Source organism: Pomacea canaliculata, linkage group LG4 (assembly GCF_003073045.1).
Source record: "Pomacea canaliculata isolate SZHN2017 linkage group LG4, ASM307304v1, whole genome shotgun sequence".
Lineage (NCBI taxonomy): Eukaryota > Metazoa > Mollusca > Gastropoda > Architaenioglossa > Ampullariidae > Pomacea > Pomacea canaliculata.
The window spans coordinates 3,386,424-3,411,168 of record NC_037593.1 but is presented as its reverse complement, the minus strand read 5'-3'; the positions used below and the strand labels follow the sequence as shown (position 1 = coordinate 3,411,168).

Below are 24,745 nucleotides of genomic sequence, written 5' to 3'. Positions count from 1 at the left end.
ATGCTATATATCAACACTAAGGGACAGCTAACCGTCGACAGAAGAAAGTGAATACATTCCTACACTTTCAGTAACTTGGGTTTGGAATCATTACTGAGGTCGATGACATTGTATCTCGCAGGATACAGACACAGGTTCTGTGAGATGATTGTCGTCTAACGTAACTGTTTTCAGTTTTGTACCTTGACCTTTACTTGTCGTCCGGAGGGGTGAGGTTAGAGGGCGAGGGGGACTAGAGGCATGCATCGGTTGATAAGCCTGTCGACGAGTGAACAGGGTGGCATGGTCTGTTCAGTGTTCACTGTAGTCATATTTCCTGCTTCTCTTCCCTTGAAGCCGTCATTCGTCATAAAAGCAGCCTGTCAATTAATATCTAATCACAGCAGCCGTGCAACTGTCGCTTGTAACGTCAGTCACGTGACAATGACACGTCAGCAGATGTTGACACCTACAGTTGTGTCACGTGGCGACGGCGTGTGTGCGTGCATTTCATGGATATCGCTTTTTTCCCACTGTTCGGTTGGCAGTATCTCATCTCACTTCTTTCCCAAGTCCTTTTCAATCAATCAATCAATCAATTAATCAATCAATAAATCAATCAATCAATCAATCAAAACAATTTAAATTGACATTTATCTGGTTGTACAGTGATGTCGCATAAAAAACAACAAACAAAAAACACATAACAAAGGTAAGAAAAAAGTAGAAGTAAACGACAGATGTGTGCTTGGAGCACGGAAGGGGGGAGTATTCATGAAATGGAGGGATCTGCTTTTTAGACATTCTGAACACCTGGCTGAGAGACCTGCTCAACCTGTTCCCTACAGGACCTAGTGACACTCTCTTCCAATGGAAATACAACAAAACAGCCTGATTCACTATTCACAAACTTGCAAATGCCATATTTCCATGTCATCTAAATATATATATAAAGGTGATATAGAAATCCCATTCCCTAAGGAGCAATAACCGTAAGTGGCTCGCCGTGACTAGGATACGGCATGTGAAACACAGACAGACCAGCTCTTACCGCTGTCTGTACATCCCCCCATACATTAGCTCCCCCACCTCCCCAAGAGCAGCTGCTGGGTGAGCAGGGAGAGGAATCCACTTCAGTCCCCAGTCTCTAAGCAGCATCCTTCTTCTCGACAGTTGGAGGGACCAGTCCACTAGTCAGTCACTAGCCACCACTGCCCTACCATCACAAGCGATGAAACCAAAGTACATCGCCGCTGTCTTTATAAATGCTCGTGCCCCTGCTGTCCATTACAAAGCACAAAGCTCGTTGTTGCTATGTTTTGACTTATCACAAAGGGTCAGAGGTCGATGTTTTCTCTCTTGCATGAAGACAGTCTACACACATCTTCAGCCTTAAACTATACACACCCGTTCACCGGTAACAACCGACTTTTTTTTTTATCTAGTCCTTGTATATACAGTGGAAAATATGTTTAATAATTCATGAAGTAATATGATAATAAGGTATGACATTAAAAGAGTGAACTGGCAATGTGTGTTTGTGTGTGTGTGAGAGAGAGAAGGAAGGAGTGTTTTTGTATGAAGCCCCTTATCCCACCAACAAAGAAGGACTCAAGGGCCTTGAATACCTGAAGTCGCTCGAGCATAATCGGTGTCCTACAAATTCACTCGCCATCATTCAAATCGTAATTTCTCATTCAGTCTCTCTCACACACTGGGAACAGAATCGAGCGCAAGACTTTTTGAATAACGAAATGCTAATGGAGGTAAACATTTCAAAGGCCTAGCACTTCTAAACTTACAAATGTTTAATTTATTTCGACCTGTATTCTTATTCAATATGCAAACACACACACTCACTCTCCCTCTCACACACACACACACACATACACACACTTTCTCACACACAAACATTGACACACACTCTCTCTCTCTCACACACACACACCACTAGTGCACTTAGCGCCATAGGAAAAAAATTCTAAACATACAGCACAGTGTAGGAGTGTGAAAGAAGTCCTTGTCTACACCTGAGAAGTTCAATACACTTCATGCACTACATGGCTCCCCCGCTCTCTTCGCCCTTCTGATGCCATGACACCCTGGTCGATGTGAACACCACTCCCAGGTTTGTTTTTTTTTGTTTTTGTTTTTCTTTGTCGTCGTTGTTATCGCATAAAATCATCTCCTCCACCAGTTGTCACCTCCACCAAGCATCTCTCTCCGGGTCAAGCAGCGGAAAGGACGAGCGTGGAGTTGCTGACGAATATAGAAGGAACTTCGTGGAAGTTAAAGAGGGCGTTGCCCCAGGTGTTGACAGCCAGGGTCAAGGTCAGCACGGCGGCGATGTTCATGAAGATGCCGGCAGTGAACTGCAACATCGACACAAGCGATGAGGCTGATATCGTGAAACGACAGGCATGGAGGCAAGTTAACATAGAAAACAGTGTGAGAGATGTTTGAAAGGAAGAGCCTCACCATGTCGAAGACTCGCAGACGTCCATAGGAGAAGACGATGGCGTTGGGTGGCGTTGCCACGGGCAACATGAAGGCGAAGGAGGTGGCTATGGCGGAGGATGCCATCAGATAGAGAGGGTTAACATTGACCTTCAAGGCCTGCAAGGACCGAGCGGAACACGAGAATTAGAGTTGTACCTACGTGTGTGGAATGCTTTCTCTCTTAACTTCTCCTCCCAACCCCACTCCCAACACATACACCACACACACAGATTATACACACACACACACACACAGATTATACATACACAGATCACACACACAGATTATACACACACACATCACACACACACAGATTATACACACACACACACACACACACACACACACACACAGATTATACATACACAGATCACACACACAGATTATACACACACACATCACACACACACAGATTATACATGATGATGATGATGTAGTTTTATAGCGCGCCAGTATCCGCATCACAAAGATGCGCTCAATGCGCAGTGATCCCAGCAGCCACCAAACTGCAGGTCAAATGAAAACTTCAAAAAAGTTTAAACAAGTGAGTCTTCTTTTCTGAAAGATCCAATACTATCAGCTCCTTGTCGAGAGGGGAAGCGAGTTCACACCAAAGCGGGGCTACATTGGAGAAGGATCTGAAACCCGCAGTCTTCTTATTAGCATTCCTGACTGAACACTCGGTCGTTCAAGTCTGAAGTGTGCTGCTGAACGAAGGTTCCGCTGGGGTTGGTAACAGCGAATGAGTTCTTGCAGATAGGCAGGCGCAAGGTCGTGAAGACAGCCATAGGTTAAGGTTAACAATTTATGCTCAATTCGCTTCTCCACAGGAAGCCAGTGTAGGTCGCGTAGTACAGGAGTAATATGGTCAGATGTTTTCTTTCCTGCAACTATCCTCGCAGCCGTATTCTGCACTCGCTGTAGCCTCGACAACTCGCTCTTTGAAATCCCCCAGAGGCAGCTGTTGGCATAGTCTAATGTAGAACCGATGAGGGACACAGCAACTGCATTTGCAGTCTTCTTATTAAGACTGGGTCGGAGTCGTCCAAGATGCGGATATGGAAATAACATGCCTTGACTACAGAACTGACATGATCAGACATAGTTAGAAGATTGTCAACATAGAGTCCAAGGTTCCGTACGGAGCTGGAGAGAGGAATTCTAGCTTGACCCACTTGGATGGAGTCTAGAGAGACTTTACTAAGGCTAAGCTTGGAACCACATAGCATCGCCTCTGTCTTCTCATCATTAAGCTTGAGTTTATTCCTCAGCATCCATGACTTGACCTCTAAGCAACAATCTTCTACAGCACAAACTGCCTCACGCACCGACTCACTGTCAGTACTAAATGAAAAATAGAGTTCAGTGTCATCTGCAAACATCTTACGGTCACATTATGCTTCTCAATGAGAGACCAAGCTGAGATGTGTAAATAGAAAATAGAACCGGGCCCAAAACAGAGCCCTGCGGGACACCGCACAGCAGTGGAACTGTCACTGAAGAAGCTTGATTGACCATCACCCTTTGTGTGCGATCACTGAGGTAGGAATGGAACCACTGCAAGGCGGAACCACCAATGCCCACCTCCATTTGGAGACGAGTCAGTAGAGTGGAGTGATCAATGACATCGAAGGCCGCACTCAGATCAAGGAGGACCACAAGAGTCACTTTCCCTGCATCCGCACTGCACAGAAGATCGTTCATAGACAGAAGGGCTGTCTCACAGCTGTGCTTGGGTCTGTACGCCGACTGGAATTTATCCATAAGCTGTAGCGGTCCAGGTGGAATGTCAACTGCTGAGCAACGACACGCTCCACAAGTTTCGAAACAAAAGGCAAATTCGAAACAGGTCTATAGTTTTTACACAAGCTAGGGTCCACGTTGTGCTTCTTTAAGATAGGCTTGATCACAGCTGTTTTAAATTGTCTGGGTACAGAGGCAGAGAAAAGGCTAGCATTGACTATGCGAACTAGTACAGGAAGTAGAATGTCAAGGTGCTGGAGAAGAACACTAGTGGGGATAGGATCCTCCACAGACGTGGTTGGGCGACAACGCCGAACTAATTTCAATAGTTCATCCTCTGTCACTGATTGAAAGTTAGAGAGGGGCATGCCACAAAACAAGTCACTGGTTTGCTCCACAGTAGCAACCGAGTCACTGAAGCTGTCCATGATGGTCCTTATTTTGTCTTCAAAGTAAGCACTTAGTGTACTGGCAGCGATCTGATCATCCATCTCTGGAAGAACAGGCTGAGTCACATCTTTACCCAGGAGACCATTCACAACTGTGAACATCTTGCGAGAATCAGAAACTGCAGAGCTTAGAATATTCATAACATACCGCGACCTAGCTTTGACAATGATGCTGAACACTGCTCCTTGTATGGCGATAATCTGACGATCCACCTCCAGTCTACTCTTGCGCCATTTGCTCTCCGCCTGACGCCTGACCTTCTTGGCTCGGCGTACCTTCTGGAGTAAACCACGCGTATCAGGACGCCTCAGTAATGCACATTTTTCACAGGCGCAAACTTGTCAAGAAGAGCAGTCCAGGGTGCTGTTGTACAGAGCCACAAGCTCATCCACATTGTCAGGAGGGGAGACCAGGAGAGCAGAACGCTGAAGTTCAGTACGAAAAGAATCAGAATCCATGCCCCGCACATTTCTAGTGTACACAGTCTTTCTCGGTAAGCCAGGCCTTGACATGCTGGTAGTAAACAACACAAGAAAATGATCGAAAGTTGCAAGTCTTCACAACAATAGACCTAACAGTGTGATGGCCGGGTCTCGCAATAACCCAGTCCAAGGTGTGACCCTTACAGTGGGTGGGAGTTGACATGTTGAACAAGATCAAGGGAATCAAACAGCTGACAAAGTCTCTTCGTATCAGGGTCAGATGGCACATCAAAATGAAGATTCACATCTCCAAGAATTAACAAGTATTTGTTGGCAGCAGCTAGGTTGGAGACCAGGGGAATAAACTCTTCACAGAACGCTGAATTAGTCACTTTGTTATTTCTAGAGTAAGGAGGGCGATATAGAAGCAAGACATGAAACGTCAGTGAACACGAGTGAGGGCAAAAACTGAGTGACTCAAAAGTCTTGAACGTTTCTGACACCAACGGCCTCAGAAGCACGGATTTCTTGTATACAGCAGCAATCCCACCACCACATCTATCTCCAGACCTGGGATTGTGAATGAACGAATATCCCACGGGAGTGATTTGCATAATAACAAGTTCATCTCCAGCCTCCCTAAGCCACGTCTCAGTGAGCAACAGCAAATCCAGTGACTTGTCAATAATCATATCGTGAATGTCCACAGCCTTCCTGACGACCGACTGGGCGTTGAGAAGGCCACATAACAATTGAGTCTGAACTATCTGACTCTCAGACGAACTTGTAATATCGAGCGTTCTGATGTAAGGGGGGTCAACACTAAACCATCTTCATTCACAATAGACGTACAGTGAGGGGACAGGTCTGTAAACTGGAAAGGGAATGCCGGAGTAGGGGAGGAGGCGGAGGAACAGCAGGAACACTGGTGTCACAAGAAATTAATGAGATGTCAATAGGCACAGGATGGAACAGGGGAGCAGTTTACTGACATCACAGCGGTTTGAAGTCACCGAGCAAAAACACAGGCTGATCAACTGATCTTGTTGTCGCTCGATTATAGGTGTCTGCAATGTGCTCAGCTGCAAGGTTGAAGTCTGGGCCGGGCACATAGACGAGACCACAGTGATTTGGCCCGAATTCACGAGGTAAATAATGCGGCCTGAAGGACACTGTCAGTATCTCATAATGGGGGGTACTAGTCTGTTCTCGTACTGTGTAGTTCGTGGCCCATTTCTCATTTGCAAGCATACACAAGCCTCCCCCTACATGCTTGTTTGTCGCTTGTGCATTCCTGTCAAATCGAATCGTTGTGTATCCTTCAAGTCCGAATGTCTCCTCCTCTGTTAGCCAGTTTCAGTGAAACAGAAGAGATCACAACGTCGGTAGTCTCCATCGAATTTAATGAGCGCCAGAGAGCTCATCCTGTTTGTTGTGGAGAGAGCGCACATTCGACAGGGTGATGGCTGGCAGTGGATGTCGGCACCTCTCCTCTTCAGTCTGTGTCTGACTCCTCCTCTAGATCCTCTCAGTTTCTTTTTTCTTTGCCCGCCCTTTGTCGGAATGTCACTGAAATTCACATCAGGGGCCTGTGTGGCCTTCTGCCGCAGCGATAGCAGAAAGTCCCGACTGTAGATCAGCATGACTACATGACTACATGACTACAGCGCTACTCTAACACATCGAAGTGTGAAAGTCTGCCGTACAGGCACACACGCACAGAGTACACTGCTCATAGCACGATCATGGCAGATCTATCGCCGATTCAACTAGGAATTGGGATTATAATAGATCTACTTCGTAGGGACGATACTCAGTCACTGAAGGGAGTGTTGTCAGCCAGATAGTCCCGATTGGCCGCATATGTAGTCCGTTTCAGTCCGTTTCTGACTATCTATAGATCTAACCAACGGTCACAAAATGGACGCGCTGTTTGGTAAAAGAAATTTCTCCCGTACAGGGACACTCACACGCAGCAATACGGTGCTCCTCACAGTCAGACGTATTGAAGTAACACTTATAACCATTCGTGCACAAGCTGGAGGAAGAGAAATTCCCGTAGAATTCAAACACGTCAAAAAACGTAGAGAATGATTGTGAGCCGGGGTCAAGCCACAGAGTAGCGCCCCCTTCCCCTATACACACACACACACACAGATTATACATACACAGATCACACACACAGATTATACACACACACATCACACACACACAGATTATACATACACAGATCACACACACACACAGTTGCCCCTTTCATTGTACCAGCTCTGCCATGATGGGCATGAGGAGTGTCGAGGTGGCCGTGTTGCTGGTGACCTCCGTTGCCACGGCGACGATGAGGCAAAGACATAAGTTCAAGACCCAGGGATCCATGAAGCCCAGGTACTGCAGCTTCCCTCCCAGCCAGTCCGAGAGGCCGGACACCTGCACACGTCATCAATCAGGTCGTTTGTGTGGGGGTCAGAGTACAAAACAAACTCCAATCCGGGTGGCTTTCTACAACGAAGCAAAGTGGACAGCATGGTGACACAGCAACAGCACCCGACCAGAAGGCGCTCAAATGTCCCCCAGTAGGTCAGGTGCTACGGTCAGGTCTGTTACTGCTGAGAACGTGAGCAGTCACGAAACCGCCTGATAAATATATACAAACACTTTTAATTTAATACTTATTATGTTTTCAAAAGAACTTAAATGGAAATAATTTAAGTGCGCATTTACAGCTACATTAAAAATGATTCTTACTCTGCAGGCCTCGGCCAAGGCAAAGCCTCCTCCCAGTAAGATGATGACCCCCCAGGGCAACTTTTTGTGGACCATGTCCCACGTCAGCAGCGGCTTGTAGTACTCCGAGTGTTCGTGTTCTGCCACAAGGGGCAACGAGAATAAAGTGACTCCACCCACCGGGGTATGAATAAAGAACTCAGAGAAAAAGTGTAAATGTATCTAATGTAACGCCCAATATACAAATCTGGATAGTATCGAAGATAATGTAGTATCGTAATCTGGGTGATAGAGTATATAAGTAACAGAATATATGTTACAGTGTGCATATACAAGTTTAAAAATAGTCTAACACTCGTGATGGTGAGTATTTATGGAGTCGCACGTGCGTTTTGTCATCTAAAATATTGTATCAGTTCCATCCTTGGCTAGAAGTCTCCTGCTCACTGATCTCAGATATCCCAGAGAAATATTAATTTAGAATATTCTCGGTCGTTTACTCCAAAACCTTGGACACATTCACCTGTGCAGGTGTTGTGTCGACTTACCTGAGGTTCGCAGGCAGAACACGCGCGGAATCTGTGAAGGTAAAATGAAGAGAAGTCCGGCGACCAGCATGGCGGCCGAGGCATCAGATATGTACCTGCGAGCAGCCAGCTTATAAACAATTGTTACTTTTTTGTAAACAAAAGTGTTTCAGAAAGATAAAGTGAAGTAAAAGCGAGTTTGAACTTTGTCATCACATGAGGTGTTGGGTGGGTGACCTTCAGCTCACGCTTGCAGTAGCCTCCCCCATGTTCTGAAGCTGAGGGACACCCCTGTTTTTTTTTTTTAAAAAACTCTTCTCAAGTCAAAAGTTTCTATATTCTTCAATAGTAAATTCAAAACTGCTTTAAAGAATATAAAAAGTAAGCGCATGTGAATATAAATGCCTAATTGTCACATCCTTCCCAAAAAGTCACACTCACCCTTTCATGAACCACTCAGTCCACCCGGGAGATTCTCTGGGGTCTCGGCTGATCCACATGACGGCGAGGAAAACAAAGAGGACCAGCACCTGACCCTCCGCCATCCTGCACGTGCATTGGTACATGTGAGTTCACCTGAGTGCACTTATGTTGTAGACAATACATGTTACCACACTCTCTCCTTACTTGTGATGTTTCTTGTAGATGTAGGGAGGCAACACCTCACTAACATTGAAAATCCAGCTGTCCCTCTCTTTCTCTCACTTTCATTTCTAACAATATTCATCCATCGCCTTTTGACTTCACGCTCGTGATTCAGAAAGTGAGAGAAGGAGGGAGAGCTGGATTTTCACAGAAAACCACAACTACATCACTGTCGTTCACGCGAAAACAACATCGATAATGGGGCTTTACTTGTCGTCTGTCGATGACCAAGAGAAGGGAGAGAACTCACGTCATCCGGCCCATGGACTTCCACTCCTCCATGATGACCTTCTTCACCGCCTTCGTCTGCTCCGGAGGTATTCGCCGGCAGACACTGGTGGCAGAGAGAAAGAGAGATGTTACAGCAACACCAGAATGAACAGTAGTGAACACACTCAACTGGCAGACTAACCGACACGTCATCAAACCTCTTACACAGACCGAGACACGTCATCAAACCTCGTGCTTGGACTAGATGCTCGTCATGGAGTCTTGTGCCATGATGATGATGATGAAGATTAATAATCTATGGATGATGATGGTGATGACGACGACAACGACGACGATATAGTAGTCCAAGAAAAACAAAGAGAAGTATCCCCCCCTCATCACGAGGACCGCGGCCCCAACGCTCGCTACCACCACCAGCACTGACTTGAGTCGCAGGAAGAGCAGCATGAGGACCACCCAGCCCAGCACCAGGGTGATGGCGGACATGGGCAGCGCGAAGGCCATCCAGTTGGCGAAGGTGATTCCAGAGCCGTCCTCGCGCAGCCCCAACTGCTTGTAGCGGGCGTTGAAAAAACTGAAACACGTGAGGGAATTCAAAACCTACTTCATCAAGCATTTACTTACTGGAACATTCACAGAACCTCACCCTACTTTATTTTTGCTGTAAATTTTGAATTTTTACTCTTTTCAGATCAACACATAAATATTAAACTTGAACAAGAACCTGTATCTACGGTGAAACTCTGAACAACAGTCTTTGGATGATGTCGCCGAGCGTTTCCCACGAAAAATCAAATAAAATAGAAAAAAACACACAGCAGGCGTTTCGTGCTTAGCAGTTCTTCATTATCAAGGGTCAAAGGTTAAAAAAACTGAACTTATTATGTAGATGAAGGAAGTAGTTATGTAGGTGAAGGAACTCACTCGTCAGCTTGACCTTTCAGAACAAGGTTAGGGGGCGTTCCGGTCAAGGTTGCGATGCCGCCGACGTTGCAGGCGTAGGCGATGCTGAGACTCATGCCCTTGCACAGTAGGTTGTCGCTGGACTTCTCAGGCGATGATGGCTTGTCTTCTGCATCTCCTGCTGAGGGAATGTCACCATCAGACCTGCAGACAGATGAGGGGTTAGAGGAGTTCATCACCAGAACCGCTCAGTGTTCACAGTGGTGTTCACACTCAGTGTTCACACAGCAGACATGCGCAATAAAGTCCTCCACTGCAAGCGAGACACTCCAACCATTCTGTTCACATTCAAATCTTTGAAAAAAAAGTGATATGTGGGTGAACTCTTGCGAAGGAAAGCTATCTAAGCTATTTTCTCGTCTCTGTCAGTCTGACCCCAGAGGTCAGTTGCCTCCTGAGGTCACGTGATGGGGGAAGAGGGTTGGAGGGGGTTGTACACTGACCTTGCCTCCAGTTCCAGGTCCTGTGGCGGAGGTACAACACAACTGTCACCTGTTCGTGGTGTGGGCAGCGAATCGATGTCGACTTGGTCCGTGTCAAGCTGGATCTGAATGTCGGTTTGACTTGTCTCCCCTTTGTAGGTGTACTTCTGTGGAGAGCCGTTCATGACTTGTCCTTCCTTTGTTTGGCTGGTGGAGGAGGTCTGGACAGCCAGGTCGGGTTCTGTGCGACAAATATGGCGATCACATCAACGTTTAACAGCAACAGCTTCAGTCAACGTCCTTGATTCCGGACCTTGTGGCCCGGATGTCACTACTGTCATGTGGTAGCTGTTGGACAGACTAGTCACACAACATTGTCTGGACTGGGACAGAGCTCGGTGTCCGTGTCTCCGAGGGGAGTGATTGGGACCAACACAGTGTATCGTCACATTGGCGGGAGTATTCCAGACAAAACTTATTGGTTTCACTAAAATCAGTTACAACCTCACAATAAATCCAGTCTCGCACATTACCGAGGAGATGGACGTGCAGTTCAGTCTGACACAAGAGAAAACCACAATGATAAACTGGATTGTTCTAGAAAAAAGTGGAGCTCGGCCAGAAAGATTATAACTGAAAACCTTAGCAACACCAACTGTTGCAGGGACAAACATTTTAGTTTCAAACTTTCAGCTCGAGCCTTTAGATTGAACTTTAACCTTGTAACTCTAGCTTTTAACAGAGTTTAATGAAGTTTTCCAATAATAGCTTTAAGTTCAAAGTTCACGCTCTACCTTTGTTGAATTATCCACCAAAGCGTTTGACTACAAGAAGTATATTTTTGTTTACCAGGTTTAACCGTTGCATGCACAAGCAGGTGCAAGAGTCCAGGCAGGCAGCTGCACTAGACATGAAGATAAACTAAAATAAAAAATGACAAAATTATCTGCCGAGAGAACTTTGTCAATCGTGCAACATGAGCTTGAGAGGCAGCTCGCACCCACATGACTATACCCGCTGGAGACGTGTGTGTCCGGGTCCGGGTAAGTGAGGGTCTGTAGAGTGTAATCCACCCGGCAGGTGTTGAACAATGACCAGGACACCTTTATCTTCTTCTGCTTTGTTGTGGTCTTACAAACTGGGAGGGGAGACGGTTGGCCTGGGAAGGTGAGTTGCTCAATTGCCATTAAAAGTTTACCCGGGCTTAAAGGGTTTTTCTTCTGACTTTTTTCACATGACTGCAAAGAACCCGGACTGTTGAGGAAGTCTTCAGGGGTTCAAACCTGTTTTATGTTCGAGTTCTGGTGTTCGTCTTGGGCTGTCACAGGTCGAGAGATGTTGTTGACCACAAACTTCTGGACCACCGACCTGCTGACTCCAGTCACCTGATCTTTTGCATTGCACAAAGTTTGCTGGAATAATGGATTCAAACAAGGACTTGTAGCTCTTCATGGATTTCTTTTTGAGAAAAACATGTATTTGTGTCTCCAGCTGGATGCACATTAAGAAGATTAGTTACTGGTCATCCGTACATCAAGTGTCTCTGGTCTTATACCAAGTGTCTCATCTTCATTACACTTCTTAGAGCCATTATTTTTTAGGGGGTACACACATGAGCATATGTCTTCTTGACCTTTCATGACACTGGATGGAGAAGTTGAAGAAAAATTAAAATTGCAAAATCTTTGACCGAGTGTAGGTGCTTGTGAGAAGGTAACTGCGGCTTGTGAACCTGAGACCGGGTAAGTAAAGTAAAGTTAGAGAATAAGAAGTGAATGATGTGTGTGAGAGAGAGGGAGAGGTGGAGGGAATGCAAGAAAGCAAACAGAAAAATCCGGGTGGAAGCACAAACACTAACCCGACTCCTTGCTGCCGTTGCCCATCTGGTTCATGACAGCGTTGGCGATGGGCAGCATCATGGAGGCCGTCGCTGTGTTGGAAATCCACATCGACAAAAACCACGTCGGGATCATCAAGCCCAGCATTACTCTGAGAAGGGAAATAATAAAAATAATCATCAATCATCATCATCATCATCAATCAATCATCATCACCATCACCACCACCACAACCCACACAACATGCGCCACCAGAAGAACCCCCAGCAGTGACAACATGCACGCTTCTACATTCAGCGTCGTGTCAGTCGACGACGCACTGTACCACCACGGCCTGCCACCACCACCACAACAGCAGCAGCAACTATTACCGACTACAAACACTTCACTTACACAATCTACAAGCCGATCATCACAGTCAAAGGTCAAGGTAAAGCGAGTTCAGTGATTCTATGCCATGAGTGGCTATACAGGCTTGCAAAGTAAGTGGTTCATCTTGTCTAGAGCTCGGCATGTGGCCACCGCCATCGCAAACATATATATATATCGAAATATATACAAAAAATATCGTTGACGTTGTCGATATTGTCACGTATGTCATCGTGGATGTTGTCATTGATTTCTTCGTCGATGCTGTCATCTACGTCAGCTCACAATTTAGGATCTGCTCCCACAATCCTTAGCACGCCCACTGCGATCCTCTTGTGCAGCTTCCACTCCTCCACCGCCACCGCGAGGATGAGACCTCCCAGGAAGAGCATGCTGGTGTCCTGTCCACACACACAAATATAAATACACACAAACATAAATATACAGACACACAAACACACAAACATCAAGTCGCCTGTCTATTCCCCTCACACAATGTCGGTGCTCAGTTGATAAATTCAATTTTTCTATTTGTTTCTCCTCATTTTTTGCTTTGTGTTGCTGTAACTTTTCAATTATTTTCTTGTGTTGTTTGTTTGTTGTTGTTTTTTTTTATTGAACTACTTGTTATCAGCCACTGTCTGACTGGCGAAGAAATCTCATGCATCTTGTTCCTCAAACTAATATCAGCGTTCGCCACAGTCACAACGTGCACCCTGATGACGTCACAACACCCACACGCTGTCACCAACATGCAAGCTGGTGACGTCACCAACCGCACAATAACAACGCATTGATGACGTCACAACAAGGACTAACGACTCACGTTGATGTAGTTTTTCCCAACTTCCGAGGCCTTCTGCACCCCGCAGGCCGGGAACATGAAGATGGGAAACAAAGCTGTGGCCGAGATGGGAATCGACTCCGTCAGCCACAGGCTCGCCATGACGAGGATGACGTAGGCGCAGCGGAACTCCTGAAAGTGGAGAACGATTGATGGCAGATGTAGTGGAGTCTCAAGAAACTAAAAGTGTTGTGGACATGAAGACGACAGGGGAATGTTAGTGAAGCAGGACGAGATGTCGGAGAGGAACGAGAGACCGGTCCAAGGATGAAAAAAACACCTTGACCCTTTGATGATGTCACTGAGGTGCATGATGACGAGGATGTAAACACTCACCCGTTGCTCGGAGAGAGCGAAGGGCAGGAAGACGAGGATGGCGACAGCGCTGATGATTGGCCCCCGCAGGGACCAGGCCTGGGAGAGGTACCCCATCACCACCCGGTGTTTACGGCGAGCGCTGCACACAAAACATTGCTCGTCAGACATCTTAATTCAATTAATTAGAGAACATACGTGTTCCAGTTGATGAACATTGATGTATACAGATATATATATATATGTGTTTGTGTGCAGAGTGGCATTGTGTGGACCGTTGTTAGGAGCAACACTCAAGGAAAGTTCTATTGCAAGTACTGGACCACATCCATTGACCACACACTCCAGGACCTGCTGACAGGACCCTCCGACTTCCGGCAAGAAGATCAAGTATATCACGACACATGCCATGACACAACAAAACAAACTTACACTCAAAGCAAAAACAATTCTTGCCACAAAGAATAATATTGAAAGTACAAATAATATTAAGAGGTTCTAGGAATACTCGTCCAGCCAATAAATGAAGGCGTTGTCAACATCTGAATAATTTTCCTGGATTCTGTTGTTTTTTTTTCCAGTTTGCTTTCTCTGAAAACTTTAGTTTAATGGAGGCCGCGACTCATTAAAGAGCGATTGTACTCATTTGCTTGATAATGGAAGGTGAGTAGACGTGATGTCACTTAGTATGCAGGTGTGTGACATCTTGACAATGGTAACACAAGGTGGTTGGAGGTTCATGGTGTGTTTGTGTTGGCGGGAAGGAAGGAACGTGAGGTCGCATAAACTGTCCGAAGTAAAGTAGAAAATTTTATTCTACAGCCGCACGGGAGACCTTCATCAGACTACAAACAGCTCACTGAGGACAACTGTGACGTCACTTTGTAGCCTGTTTGGATGTTAAACGACAAAAAACTGTTTGTATACGTGTTCATGCTAGTGTGGGCGCAAGTGTGTGCGTGGGTGCGCGTGTATGTGTGTATACATCACAGATCGCATATTCAAACAACTCAGGTCTCGACCTCCATCTCATAGCTCCAAAGCCCTGAGTGATTTGACCCCTGACCTCATTCAACCCCTGAGTGCAGAGGTTCGTCATCACCATAACGACACATTCGCTGCTCGTTGTTTGTAAACAAAACAAATCAACATTATATACGAAGGTTAACCGCCATTGCTTTCAAATACAAAATGGAGGCTGTTACAAGAAATGTGGAGCAGGCTGACCTATTTATGAGCAAGAAAATAATTAACTTAATTAATTTGTCTAATTAATGCAGCAGCAGAGCCGTCTGCTGGACAGAGTTCATGGCCGCCAAGTGTCGAAAGGTTTGTCAGACAATTTTCCACAACATCAACAACTGTAGTGGAGGTCGTAGTAGCCGTGTGTAGACTTTGTCGAGACTTGTTGAGCAGAAGATATTTCACTGGAGGTCAGGAGACAGTCGGTGACTCCATTGTTTGCAGCTGCAACTGTAATGAGGGCCCGGGGAAGGAAGGATGGGCGTAGTAGATAAGAAAAGAACAAATCGTCTGCTGAAAGAGAAGGAGACACCGGGTTCTGTCAAATAACAGCATCGCAATGTCGTCTGCCTCGGTTGTGTGTGTGTTCTTTGTGGAATTTATGTTTTATTTGTTCCAGAACAGTCAGTGTGACTGTCAGTCTGCACCTGTCAGTTTATCAAGTAGACTGGTGTTGCGCAAGGGGACGGAGTACAAACTGGATGAGGGTCACGAAAAAAGCGGGCGACAAGCTCCGACACCATCCAGGTGTGACTAATTGCACACAGGTGATATACTTTCAACACTTGGCGAGTTAAATTTAAACCAGGGTGGCAGAGTGATACTCAGGCACACCACCCGGGGTGGGAGCAAGTGACAGACATCACTACCTCCAGCTTGAAGTCAGGCTGAAGTTACTCAACATCAGGGTTGTGACAATTATTAATTAATCTTACCGGAGGGTAGTGGTCAACCCCTGCACTATAGCAGCTTCACTCGACTACATTCTGATAAAAGGTCACACTAAAAGTCCATCTACGCATGCGTGCGAAGGGAGAACAGAGTAGTGGACACTAGCGCATGAACACAAAATCAGCAACTTTCACAACCATTTCAGCAGACTTGTGTTTCAGCCAAAAAGTAATGAAAACCCAGATACTCAGAAGACCCCAAGTCCTGCGACCATGTGTCACATCCAGAGTGTCCCGAGACGAGATCCGAACCCAGGACCTCTGAGTGCAATGGTGTGTTTAACCATCACACTACCGTCGGCTCTAGTGTTGCTCCATTTATTTCTTGTGACCACTTAATACAATGTTTGCCTTTCGCCAAGTGGCGGTGGTTGACAGAACATTGCGAACACGAAAGTGGAGGTATGATGAAGAGCTCCTTACACAAGAAATGATCACGAGGCTGTTTATGGCATCGACAAACAGGACTTGCAGAAGTCAAGTTTTACGACATTAGTACACAAGTCTTTGATGTAGCCACAAAAAAGAATTTAAAACACATCGTATAGAACCCTTAAACAGTTACAGTTGCAGAAAGTTTGGATTCACTTGGCAACATTTTCCCGAGGTTTAGCGAGAACACATCTTGGGGGACAGGAGTAGACAACATTGGAGCATTTCCTGTTTTGTCAAACTAAGGTTGTGAGAAAACTCAACCAAGCTGTGATTTCTTTAAAATGTCCTTTGTTAAAATTTGTTTCTGACCATCTAGGTCTGTTTGTCCCTGTCTGCCCTGGCAACGCTGGCAACAATGGAAGGTCCTGCTTGACAATAAATTCTATTCGCTACAAACCATCAAACCCAGACAAGGACATCGAAAGAAGTGAAGAAATAAATGACAAGACACAAATAAAAAATCTCCTCATTTGAAGAAAAAAAGTCGCTCACCTATGAGAGACCTGAAATATATTCTATAAAAATTACATACCATGTAAGCAGCCAATCAAAATGAGTTTCGCGGCTCTCGGTGGAAGCTCAAGTCTCACCTGACGCAGGTGTCGCTGGCGACGAGCAGAACTGTGACAAGATGAGAGAACAACAGGTATTTATTGGAGGAAGCTCGTGACAGGCGGCGCTTTCCGGTTCAAGGGTAGACGATCCATAAAGCTCGCCGACCGCTTGCTGCTGACGTCACGCGTTTTCACGTTGCAGGTACGTGACGTAACCCGGGTGAGTTCCCTTGTACGTCACGGCCTAATTTTGCATTAATATTCTTGATACGGAGGGAGATGTCAGTGTGTCGCGTGGCTGTTACAAATGGAGATTTCACAGGGACAGAGGGCGCTAATGATGCACGCCGCCATTAAGCTGTGAAACACTAACGGATCCGGTGAAATTTGCAAACTGACCTGTTGGACAAAGGATTGTGAAGCAAAAAGAAAGAAATGTGGGATGGGATGTGGAGATGGGGCTGACGAACAACTGGGAAATATTCACAGGGACATTAGGATGTCCGAGAGTGACTGAGTGAGCTAACTTCGAAAAACGGACAAAAAAAGTGTAAAATGTGTTTGTTTACGTTTCGTTCTCAGTTTACCGGATCTAAGACCACAAAGTGTAAGCCCTGACCTCCTGACCTCTCACTATTGTCTTTCTCAAAGGATTGTTGTTCCAGTTATGGCTTTCGGCTAAGCAAGTGAAGGAGATGGACACAGCTTTGAACAAAAGATGGAAACACAAACATGTGTGGTATTGAACTCCTGACCCTGTAACGACCACAAATCACGGGTCACGTGTATATGTTCTGTCACAACCACCCTAACTGCTCCCGTCCGACGAATGTGAATCCTGGTCACACCGCCCTTCCCACGGCTCTAACCATCCCTTCTCACCACTGAAGGTCCCGATCGAGCCCAGCAGTCATCACTGATGAAGTCTTTACTTCCTTCTCCGTTGCCGCCATCTTGTGCGACTTCCTGCGCGAATGATTTGTCACGTGGTTGATCACGTGCCCGTGTTGTTGCACATTTTTTCAAGCCTGAGCCCGTGAACACCACGTGACGGACCGTTAGCTCCAAGATCGAAAGATCTCGGAAGTAGGTCTCTGATCACGTGACCTACAAAACCTCTGTGACGTCAGCGTTGGTCTTCATGCAGGAAGCGGACAGACACAGCGGCTGACAAGACTCGCCTCGTCTGTTCTGAGTAATGGGGATCGAAGCCCGCTGTGACCAGTCCGCTCTGTTGGAGAAGAGAGTCCACGAGGAGTGTTGTGTGTCAGTGACCTCACCTGACGAGAATTACCCCCACATCAGAGGAAACCCGAGTTTGTGACAAAGATTTGCTGGCTTTCCCTGCGGCCATCACGATGGTTCACTGTAATACTCAGAGGAAAACAATGATTTAAAAAAGAATATTTGTTTAAGATGTTAAAGATGGGACATACGATAGAAAAAGGCAACGACAGCGGTGACAGGTGAGTTGTTGTAGTGAAATCACAGAAAATTCCTGTACAGACCAACAACATTTTAGAGAACAGAAACAAGTTGTGTTAAAGGGTGAAAATGTCACAGCGGCTGTAAGTTATGTGTGAGAGAAAGAACTCATCCGGTTACATCAACATGTTTTCTCGCTTCTTCTGTCTTCACAAAAAGTCAGTCGAGGCTGAACTTGTTGTCATCCTTGTGTTAGAGGAAAGGTCGTGTACGTGGTGAGCAGGTGTTTATAGGGCTACAGCCACCGGGTTCCAACCTCCCTACCCACCTCCCACCATCCACAGGTACCGTGTTTCGCCCTCACACCAGCTTTACCTTTGAAAGTAGTGCGCAATTCCTACGAGGAGGAAAGAATCCCATGTAGCCAACGTACCGAGTAGTATTTTGAGTTGTCTTCTCCTGAGCCTGACCACGTGCTGGTCACAACCAAGTCCACAGAGACTGAGGTCGCCATTCGCTGACTTATTTCTGTGGAGATGTGACACGAAATCGCAGAACAGATCACGAGGAAGGAGGAGTTCACTGGGTACATTGGTTCCTTCATCGCCCTCCTCCATCCCCTGTTGAGAATGTCCAGCAGGTGTCGCCACTTCCTGGCAAATCAGCCGACATTGTGTCTGTGTGTGTCTGTGTGTTTGTCTGTGTGTGAGGGTGGAGGGTGGTAAGGTCACGTTGACACGAGGGAGGGAAGACAGAAGGTCTGAGGTCAGGGTTGTTGACTAGTCCTGTAGACAACATTAAAACCTACCTGAACAAGGATGTCTCAAGGACTCTTCACAGAGGCGAAATAAGTGATAGTAAACCAGGTGCAGGACAAAAAAAACCATCTTTACAAGTGTGTGAGTGTGTGAGAGAGACTGTGTTTGTGTGTGTGTGAGTGTGTGAGTTCGCGTGTGTGCACTTGAAAAAAGAGAGAAACATCAATAATTTATTTGTTTAAAGTCAATTTTGTTTGTAAATATCCGCGTGTCTTCTGTAAGAAACTGCTTCCACTCAACAGTTCCTCCTGCCTTAACTTATTGTTTGATGAGCTCCAAGGTGTGACTTTATAACGGTTCCGAGTGTCAAGTACCAGTCGAGCTCTAGACTCTACAGGCTCCTGCAGGCGAGGGTGGAACCAACGGACCACAAACATATTGTATAGACATGTGTATAGACTATGTTTATAGACATGAGTTGTTGACATTACAGACTCATGGTTGTCTATGGTTACAGACAGTTACAGCTGTGTCAGCAGCTACCTCATCGTTGTGTTGTTCAGTGTGTCCATATATATATATAGTACCTCACTGTCCACTGTGTTGTCTGATGTTCACTCTTTATTACTGAACAGAGCAGCGAGTGTGAACGCTCTTAGTCGTGATGCTGCGCGTTACATATACACAAATTATTGTTGTCTCTCTGTGTGTGATGGAGGACTATGGTAACAACAATCTACACCTGATTACAAACATCACAGTGACAAACATCACAATAACTAGCGTGTCGTATGGACCAACACGAGTCACGTGACTGGAACATGCAGACAGGTCCTGAGCAACGATAAAAGAAAAAAACCATGATTATGGAATGTAGCAGCTCACTGAAATCTTAATTCGTCCACACGTTCTCTGATCCCAGACAGCAATATATAACAGGGAGTTAGAACAAATAAAAACCTGGTCTGTAAAAAAAATAAAAGAAGAACAAAAGAAGTCAACAGAAAAAATAATTAAGAAAATGAATGGCAGTGACCTTGTTTCTGACATAATGAAAGTATCGGGTGGAGGTATCAGCATGCATCAGATGACGCAGACGACAGCCACAACCGACTGTTTACTCAGTCTACAGACCCAGTTAGATAACCTCCCGCACGTGACCCAGTAATACGAGAGGTCACTTCATTATCGCGGTCACACTCACACCTGACTGACGCCAGCCACCCCGACAGCCACAAAACCAATTAAGTCGGCTTACAGGTGTTTATTAACAGACGTTGTTGTAGGATTTAGTTCCCTCCAGTCTCTGGCGACAAACAAATATTCGCACTTTGCCGAGGGCGAGACGACTGAAGACTGGAAGCTGTGAAGATTTTGTTGCTATGTTGCTATTCATGTCCAGACTGTAACCTCCCTGTAAAACCTCAACATCAGCAGGTGAGAGGTCAACAGCCAACCGTCTATGGTCTGCTTCTTTCTCACTTTGTGTACATTTTGTGTACATCATATCATCGTCTGTATATTGTACCAGTTTCTGGATATTACCTCAGCTTCTGTTTATTTTCGTAATTTCTGAAAATATCGTGGTTTCCTTTACAGTAATGTTGATTTCTACAGATAATAACACGATTTCTGTATATTTCGTCTATTTCTGTACATTTTTTTCTATATTGTTACCTTTTTTAAAAAATATTTAATTTTTAATATATAGTGCATCAGTTTATTATATTTCATTCCTTTCTTTGTAATTTGAAGACTTCTCTATATTATCTCAAGTTCTGTCTACATTATTAGTTTCTATATATAAATAGTCGTTTTCAGGAGCCAGGGACACAGGATGATGAGGGCTAAATCTTCCTGCTATAGAGCTAACTGGAAGCTAGCTGGCTGACGGCTAAGTGTTAGCATTGACGTACACTTAGCCGCGAGGTCAGGAGCTGACAGCTAGCAACATGATCAGAGGTCATGGTCAATAAATACAAATAAAATTTGGGTTTATTGTGTGGCATGGTTATTCTCACATCTCCACACATAGCTGCATGTTACATAAAGAGACTAGAGCTTACTTTGTGGGTTACTTTATTTACAAACTCCTCATCGTATAATATGACGAGGGCCTTTAGGGACTACACCGGACAGCAGACATCTTGGAACATTTGTCAGGATCTTTCTCAGTCGCCTTGATCCGTCTTCTCACTTACATTTTCATGACCCTAGCTGCTGATAGTTTGTTGCCAGAAGCCCACCTGAACAATTGTCATTTAAAATGCAGGAGACGTTGATTATGTTCAGGTCCGTTAAAGCAAGAGCAGCAACTCCTCAGGTCATGTCGGACGTTTTGCTCAGGAAGGGACATGATGAACTAGAAACTGGAAATAAACCCTCCCATGGCTATAAAGTTACTGAGCTGTGTCGACAATCAACAGGATTTGCACCTGCACTACGTGTTTGCTGTCTTGTCGCATAATGTCGCAGTTGCAGGTATTTGTTGTGGGTTCAAGTAAGGTGACCAGACGTTTCGGGGCGAAAGCGGGACACGTGCCGATGATGGTGTCGTCACCGTCAAAGAACGCCGAAAAAAGTGATTTTTAAAGACAACTGGGACATTTGATGGACTTGCAGAAAGCCAGAAAGCGGGACATTGGGCGTCCAGCCCGATGAGCAGGCGGGTCACGAGGTCAAAAGCGGGACGTCTGGTCACCTTAGGGTTCAACGACCTTTTATTGGCTGTCTTCTGTACTGAGCAGCACAGGACCAAACAGCATCGTCATCCAATCCACGCTTACTGCTCACCCACACAACAAATTCACTAAAAAACAAACAAACAAACAAACAAACAAACAAACAAACAAATTTGAAGGAATTGCTGACTTTTGGTACAAACACGATTAATAAAAATGTAAAAATATGAATGTGGTCTGTCTACTGTGTTGAACAGTGTATATTAAGTATCGGTATACGATAAGTTGAAACTTCGAGTCATAAATATATCATTGTTCGTGGGAGAAGAAATATAAAACAAATAACTTTAAAGGTATGAGAGTCCAGCAACAGCCCTGGATGGCTTCCTATGTGAGGAACTGTCTGACATTGCAGTGTCTAACTGTAACAAATGTCACACTAACGACTGTCCACATTGCAATGGCTGTTACAGGGCAGTTTTCAGTTCAAGTTTTGTTGATTTCTAACTCTAATGTGCAAACATTAGAAACAGATTTCTTTCCAATTTCTGTTCACAACTCCAGGTCTTCAGTGATTCCAAACGAGTCATAATGATAACCGAGGTATTCGTGAAATAATTTTCTGCCTGGGAGGAGCTTGCTCGCAGTCAGTCGTTTGAATAATGACTGATAATGTAGGACTGCAAGGATGGGTGGTTTTATTTAGTGTAGATGGATAGTTTATGTAGATTATGGAAGGTCTCCTTTTCTATTTTTCAACGGGTTTGGCTTTCTCCGCACCACAGGACGCCGACCGTCAGATGGTGGGTCACGTGACAGACGACTGCCGGATGTGTCACTGCTTGCACAGCCTGGGGTCTGCACCCTGCACCCGCCATCTGACTTCCCACCCATCAACTGCACCGACTACAGTCACTACACCATGGCCCCTGACAGAGAGCATCAACAGAGACTACAGCGGAGGAAGACAGGAGAGAAGAAGCGAGGATCTAGAGGACGGGTAGGGAACAGGGTGGGAAGAAGAAGTTGTTGAGTACCTTTATCAACGACCGCTCCACTGATAACAACAACATCACAACACTCGCTGCAGCAGTCTACTTTGTGTGACAGAGACCGGGGTAAACAATAACAAAACAAACATCCCCCTCGAGGGGTTCATGACAATTAGACACGGCAGGGACGGCGAGAAGACGGAAAGAATGAAGGTGGAGGGCTTTGTGTGTCTGTAGCAACTGGGTCACGAGTTGGTAATGAGGTCATGTCATGTCATATAAAATAACAACACTGAGCTGTCAGTAACTTTAACGGGCTCGATACACGTGTCACACCTGAAATCTGGACACAAGGGTAAAAACATTATTCTAACTCCCACTGCGAGACATGCACTGGAGGTAGTAGACATGCACACTGAAGACTTCTCCTTCCTTTCCTTCCTTCCTTCTCGCCGATTGACCTTTGCCTTCGTTTTGTCGAACTCGATATGAGCGGATCACACAGGTTGTTATTCAGTCCCCACTTGATACTGTTTGCGACAACAAGTCAGTTCTTGTCACAAGCGAGAATCTGCAGGTGGCAGTGACACCTAGCGGGGGACGAAGAAAGGAGAGAGGCTACCCCGGGTGCAGCTAGCTAGAACAGTACACATCACACAGTTTCAGTATCTTTGTTCAGTTGACTTTCGCTGCTTTACTGTCAGCAGGTGTATGTGAACCAGGGGAGGAGAAGTCTGTTTACCTGAGTGTGACCTTTAGCCTCTGTTGGTGGAGTGCCATGTGCTTGAGTTCAGTCTCAGACCACCAACTTGTATTACTGGACTGCTGGCAGAGGAGTTTTTCCAGTTAACTACTAAAACGAGGCAGGCTTGTACAAAGCTTCCGGTTTTGTCACATTCATTGTTCAGGCTCGCCGATACTAACAGCGGAGAACGTCACAAGAGACTAAGCGTTGGTCTCGGCAGACAGACAGCAGTCCACCTACACATCTGTGCTAAGACTGAAGTTCCTCGACACTTTGCTCAACAAAGGACCTGACTGGCTCAGACTGTCTGTGGTGTCGTCTGCAATGTCGGGCTTTTTTTTTTTTTTTTTGGAGAGTTAACCGTTAAAATAAAAAAGCTCGAGAAACAAGCTGTACAGAGATACAGTGGTTACTAAGACTTTTGCGTTCTAGCAGAAAACATTTGAGAACCTATTATTTCGGAGAGAAAAAGAGAGTAACAGCCCACAAGCTGTGACGTAACAGACGACTGAAGCTTGCAAACAAACAAACCAACAAACAAGACGGTTACCGAGTAGCTTGACATACTCACCGTTGGCTGGTGGTTGTGAGAGAGCGCGAGCACCTCACCATGATGGCTTCACGAGGTGATGCAAGTGGTTTGAAGTTCACTGCGGCTTTCGTAGTAAGCAGAGCTATTTTGATTTTTTTTTTTAAACAAACAAACGAACAGAACTGGAGTGGTTGAAGAGTCGACCCTTTATTGAGACACCGTTGACAGCGACTGTGGTGTGGCCGCGGGGTTCGTGTCGTTTGTTTGGATTCGGGGAGCGGGGGGGACGACTCCTCCCAGCAGATTGACACAAAGCCACCGAACCGTGTCGATCGTCGGCAATAAATTTCGTAGGTGACATTTTCTGTTTTGAAGTTTTGTTGTTACACTAAGAGAGAGAGAGAGGGATTGTGGGAGGAGCAAAAAACAAAGAAAGCGTACCAATAGACAGAAAGGGATAAAAAAAAAACAAAACAACAACAACAACGAGAAATCCTGTTTGAAATATTGGACATACGGGGATATTCATAGCACACCACACTTGTTTATTGGGAGGCAGAGACTGTCGCCCTTCACTGTAGGAAGGCATGAGAAGTTGAAGAAAGCATGCATGAGTGAGCGAAAGGTTGTAGTTGGGGGGGAACTGAGTTTGATGATTTCCGCGCCCGTCGACAAAGAA

At 45.6% G+C, this 24,745-nt stretch overlaps 1 protein-coding gene across 3 annotated transcripts; it reads right to left on the bottom strand.

The window, feature by feature from the left end:
* Positions 1–614: 614 nt before the first annotated feature.
* Positions 615–24,282, bottom strand: LOC112561142 (solute carrier family 13 member 5-like). Of its 3 annotated transcripts, none has more exons than XM_025233428.1 (15): positions 24,106–24,282; positions 13,993–14,113; positions 13,639–13,788; positions 13,098–13,213; positions 12,464–12,594; positions 10,627–10,846; positions 10,145–10,327; positions 9,645–9,794; positions 9,240–9,323; positions 8,786–8,890; positions 8,366–8,460; positions 7,839–7,957; positions 7,359–7,520; positions 2,458–2,595; positions 615–2,351 (listed from the first exon to the last, which is right to left on the bottom strand). In XM_025233428.1, the coding sequence occupies exons 1-15, from the start codon at positions 24,144–24,146 to the stop codon at positions 2,208–2,210; spliced, it is 1,959 nt and encodes a 652-aa protein (XP_025089213.1). In that variant the 5' UTR covers positions 24,147–24,282; the 3' UTR covers positions 615–2,207. The 3 variants fall into 3 exon arrangements, with proteins under 3 accessions (XP_025089213.1, XP_025089214.1, XP_025089215.1); XM_025233429.1 differs by lacking the exon at positions 24,106–24,282 and adding an exon at positions 16,912–17,030; XM_025233430.1 differs by lacking the exon at positions 24,106–24,282 and adding an exon at positions 16,970–16,990.
* Positions 24,283–24,745: the final 463 nt, after the last annotated feature.